Below are 5,296 nucleotides of genomic sequence, written 5' to 3'. Positions count from 1 at the left end.
TTGTTTTGTTTTTCAGCCGCTTGACGATGTCCTTTCCGAAACCTCTTCTTATTCAATGAAATAGCAAGTCTTTTGCCTTGTTTAAAAAAAAACTAGTTTGAACTCCGGTTGCGCACTTTTTTAAATGTTTTAAAAAAAAGACAATACATGGGCCGGCCCAGCTAGCAGCATTGGGGGGTGCGCTCAGCCCGTTTGCAGAGGCGCCGTCCTGGCTAGCCTCTTTTCTTTATCGATACGATTTTCCTGAGAAAACGGACGCCAGTGTTGTTGGGCGGTTGAGTGAGTCAAAAGTTGTCCATCGCGAACTTTACCGTGGACAGGAGCCTGAAACCCCGGGTTACAGTTGCGCTGCCGACCCCCTCTTTCCGTTGGTTTCGGCCCCGTCTCACCACCTCCCATGGATCCCGGTTGAGTTTTCTATCGCCTGACGCCGCTCGTCAAATCTTGATAAGATTCCCATCACCAACATTTGACGAGATGCACTCCAAAGTTGTAGACTTCACTGTTACATGAGACACACATGCCTCTGTCTGGTCTCAACTCTCGACGATTGGTTGATGAACCTCACTCACAGAGGGCTCGCAGCGTGTTAAGACTTCCTGTCGATCGTTTGATTACCGTACATGTCCCGCTGCAAGTCTGCGCAGCACACAGTGTCACCCGGTTACCACTGCAAATCCTCCTCTGTTTTTATGGCCCCATCACTCGGCACGACGGTGGCAGAGCACAACTCTCAAGACCTCACATAGCCGCAATTAATCCGCTTGCCAGATGAACATGATATCTTCATGTGACAGCCACGAGCTGCAGCTGGATACTAGTGCTAGATCTGAAGCTCGTCGTCTGTGGCAACCAGTGCCGTGCCCTGGAGTAGTATTACGTATAAAGTACTCCTACTACTGCCCTGCGGTAAACGCAGAGAGCCAGTGTGATAAATACTACACAAGTAGAGTAAAAAAATCATCAGAGGCGGCCGCAACGCAACGGTGCGATTTCAACCCAAGTGTAGGACGCAACCAAAGCGCAGAAAACAAATGCAGCTTCTGCCTTACTTTAAAACAAACAGCAGCTTAAACCATGAAAGCACCCTCTAGTCTATAAGAAAGCTGTGTCCTGTGCCTTGTGCTTTGCCCCGGACCAAAGCATTAGCACGCTCCTCCACAGCCCACTGCTGTGCCTGTTTGTGGCCTTTTGCCGTTCCCCGTTCCCCACTCGTCGTCGGCGATACAGTGTCTTCGTTCCTCTTGGGGTTGTCTTGTGGAGGGGGAAGCGATGGGGCGTCCGTGCGTCGGCGCTCTCCTGGCGTGCGCCGCCATTGCAGCTTCTTGCTGCTGCTGCTTCCAGCTCCAGTTCCAGGGTGCTGATGCGGCGGCGACCCCGTCGTTCGGGGACAACTTCGACATCACCGGCGCCGAGGACCACGTCAAGACCTCCCCCGACGGCCAGACGTGGTACCTCTCCCTCGACAACAAGACGGGTAAACGTCGACACCATCCATCCATCCATCCCCATTGGTTGGCGCATGCATTAGGATCGTCATCTCTTATCTAAAGTAGCTTCTCTTTGATTGATTGGTTCTTCTTCTTCCAGGCGTTGGGTTCCAGACGAAGCAGAAGTACCTGTTCGGGTGGTTCAGCATGAAGCTCAAGCTCGTCGGGAACGACTCCGCCGGCGTCGTCACCGCCTACTACGTACGTACTAGTACTATCCAGGACCCCATTCCCAGCCCGGCAGCAGCGCCGACCAGACCAGTAGTAAATCCAACTGGATGGAGAGACAAAACTAACTGACGTGAATGGACTGCGTGCGTTTGATCATCATCAGATGTGCTCGGACCTTGACGCAGCGCCGGAGCGCGACGAGCTGGACTTCGAGTTCCTGGGCAACCGCACCGGCGAGCCGTACATCATCCAGACGAACGTGTACCGCAGCGGCGTGGGCGGGCGGGAGATGCGGCACTCGCTGTGGTTCGACCCCACCGCCGAGTTCCACAGCTACTCCATCCTCTGGAACCCCAAGCAGATCGTGTAAGCCCGCCATCAACTCCTTTGCTGCAACTGCAATTAAGCTTTCAACTCCGATTGCGCCAGTAGTGTGTGTAATCTGGGGTGGGGGAGTGGGGCTGCCGGATTTAGTAGGTGCGGGGGCAGTTGAATTGAATGGATCCACCCACTCACCCCTGCATTTGGGTCACTCCGATAGATAGATAGATACCCACTGGCTGGACCCGACCCTTCCCGGCCGCAGAGTAGCAAAACTAGCTCTTGGTACGTGCACGCACCCTGTTTGGACCAAACAATGCGCGCCGCCGTGCACTGTTTGCACACTGTACCGCCTCGCTCAACCCACATGCCGCCCCCTCCCTCCCTTCTCTCGGCTGCCTCGGACGTAGTACTGCGTACTGCTGAGAGAGAAACTTTCAGCTCGATCCTGCACTCCAAACTGCGGCAACATATACTCCTACTAGACAATAGTACTAGTATACAGCGGTGTGGGCGCACATCTCCGTGGTTGCTGAATAGCCCAGTGCGCTGTACTATACTGGGATCGAGATCCGATTGCACTTGCCAACTTGTCTTTGATGTTGATATTGTATGTACGTTTGCAGGTTTTTCGTGGACAAGGTGCCCATCAGGGAGTACCGCAACTCGGACAAGCCCAACAAATTCTTCCCGATCATGAAGCCCATGTACGTCTTCTCCAGCATCTGGAACGCCGACGACTGGGCCACGCGCGGGGGGCTGGAGAAGACGGACTGGACCAAGGGGCCCTTCGTCTCCTCCTACAGCGACTTCACCGCCGACGCCTGCGCCTGGGCGACCGGCCCGGCCCCGCCGGCGTGCGCCGCCGCCACGGGGAACAGCTGGTGGGACCAGCCGCCGGCGTGGGCGCTCGACGACGGCCAGCGCCGGGACTCGGGCTGGGTGTCCAGGAACCTCGTGATATACGACTACTGCGACGACCGCAAGAGGTTCCCGACCGTGCCGGAGGAGTGCGCGCTCAGGACCAAGACTAGCTAGCTCCTGATGGATGGGCCCTCCTGGCTCTCGCTTCACATGCATGATTCTTTTTTGGGGGGTCGAGTACGTGGTGTAGCTATCAATTGGTGGATGGATTTTCTTCTTCTTTTCTTTTCTCTTCTCTTGTTTTGTGATGATGAGATGCACATGCGGATGTGCATGTGTATGGTGATGCGGCATTGATTGGCCGGGTGGCTGCACTCTCATGTGAGTGGTAGCCCTTTCGGAGGAAAATGATGGATTTTTGTTCCGATGCCTTCCATGCTCCACGACACGAGCATGGATGGGCCAAAACTTGGTAGTAATGGTCCCACGTATACGCATGATAATCGGCTTGGACTTCTCACCTGTGTTACTGTGTTTTGTTTTTATCTTCTTTAGGTATTTCTTTGAATAGCGTACAATGTGTTTTGGACTTTGCTTCGCTACGCATCCTTAGAAAAATATATGGATTGCAATGCAGATTAGAAGGTGCCCCTTCGATGGTGTTAACCATTTGTTTTCTCTCTAAAAAATTTAGCACGGTACACATGCAAGTTGCTCATATAAACACGCATGCATTTGCCTCTATGAACTCATGCACGCACACACTATCTCATGAGCACCTCTGAGATACTGGCCCGATATCACATTTTGAGATTGATGAAATCACCACAGGCGCCTTCACAGTTGACGGGGATGTCTTCTTTCCCTTAACAAACATCGCCTATAAGTCTATAATAAATTTAGAAAAATGTGAGCATTAGTGTCAAGTCTAGATTCGAACCTGATGGACTGGTACCAGCACAAAGAATCTAATCATCTGAGCTAGGTTGAGCCGCTTTTCGCATGATAGTGGATAAAGCTTACCCTTTTCTAAAACTTTAGCACATGATCATGATCCGTTGTTCTGCACATATTGCGGTCGTTGTTTAAAGTACAACAAGATTTCTCCTCCCGCCAGTCTGTCCCATCTCCGATGGCCTCTAGGCCATGGAGGCGTGGATGATCTCGGCCCCCCACCGGCGGGAGGGACCCCATTCTCGTTCTTGTTAGAGTTAGCGTCTTGATTGGGGCTGTGTGGCGGCGGCTATGTCCTTAGTAGGAATAATGTCTCCCACATTCTATTCTCGTTCCGATGGTGCGTCTAGCATCGTCGGAGGGCGTGTGAAGACATGTCTGGTCTTGTGGGATTCGGTAGGTGCTGGTCTTAGGTGGATCTATTTATATCTGGTCTTCTGTCGTCTTCGTTTAGGTGTCTATAGGTTTGATCCTTCTGATCTACGACTTTCTTCATCGGCAATGGCTGCTACTCTGGTGCGCTGGTCCTATCGGGTCTTAGCACGACGATTTTTTGACTGTCTACTACAACAAGGTTTGCCCGACTCCGGTGTGGGAGGGGCGATGACGGCGGCGCGCCTTTGGCTCGCTACAGTGCTTGTAGTCGTCGCTAGGTGGTCCACTAACATTGTTGTAATTTTTATTACTTTTATTGTTCTTTGTACCGTAATGATTGAAGATAAATAGATTGTAAATTTCTCGTAAAAAAATTTTGATCGTGATCCAAAAAATGTCACAAAATAGCCCACATGACTAGACAGCATGGCGCTTTGGCTGGGGTGTCATGGCCCTGCCACGGGCGCCCCTGCCCAGGCGTCGTGCAAATGTGGGTTATTTATTTGAAAAAGAAATTGGATCAGGTTCATTTTTGTGCTAAGTATTAAAAAGGCTGGATTTGTCAATTTTCACTATTTTCAGGGTGGCAGCAGACAAAAAAATGAAAGCGTGTCAGAGGCAGGCATGGGCGAAACGCACGCATGAGATCTGGCCGAATTCACTGTTTTGACCCTTTTTATAAACTTTAGCGTGATTTGACCTCGGTTCGAAAAAAATTCTCGATCTGACCCTTTTCCTACCGTCATCGTCTTTGGCGGTAGGTTAACACAGCCTACCGCCAAGGGCTATGGCGGTAGGACCTGACGGTGCCGTGATGTTGAAAACACCCTACCGCCACAGTCTTTGGCGGTAGGGTGTAAAAGATATAAAGAGCGTGTGGCATGTGGAAAGATGTTTTTTTTTGTTAAGTTTTGTTTTGCCTAGTAAAAAATAAACAAGTTGTCCAATTAATGCTAGGATATGGATTGTTGGTCAAAACAAATTTTTTATTTATTTGTAACTGCTTTATAAAATTTGCGGAAAGATGTTTTTTTTTGTTAATTTTCATTCTGCCTAGTAAAAAATAAACAAGTTGTCCAATTAATGTTAGGATATGGATTGTTGGTAAAAACATTTTTTTA

At 50.5% G+C, this 5,296-nt stretch overlaps 1 protein-coding gene across 1 annotated transcript; it reads left to right on the top strand.

Annotated features, from left to right (window-relative positions):
• The first annotated feature begins 1,070 nt into the window (after window positions 1-1,070).
• On the top strand, window positions 1,071-3,367 carry LOC123044644 (probable xyloglucan endotransglucosylase/hydrolase protein 8). Its single transcript, XM_044467445.1, has 4 exons — window positions 1,071-1,477; window positions 1,591-1,691; window positions 1,825-2,027; window positions 2,609-3,367. Exons 1-4 carry the CDS (start codon window positions 1,273-1,275, stop codon window positions 3,018-3,020), a joined length of 921 nt encoding a protein of 306 aa, XP_044323380.1. The 5' UTR covers window positions 1,071-1,272; the 3' UTR covers window positions 3,021-3,367.
• Window positions 3,368-5,296: the final 1,929 nt, after the last annotated feature.

Source organism: Triticum aestivum, chromosome 2B (genome assembly GCF_018294505.1).
Source record: "Triticum aestivum cultivar Chinese Spring chromosome 2B, IWGSC CS RefSeq v2.1, whole genome shotgun sequence".
NCBI lineage: Eukaryota > Viridiplantae > Streptophyta > Magnoliopsida > Poales > Poaceae > Triticum > Triticum aestivum.
The sequence above is the reverse complement of the archived record's forward strand: the minus strand, read 5'-3'. Positions and strand labels throughout refer to the sequence as shown.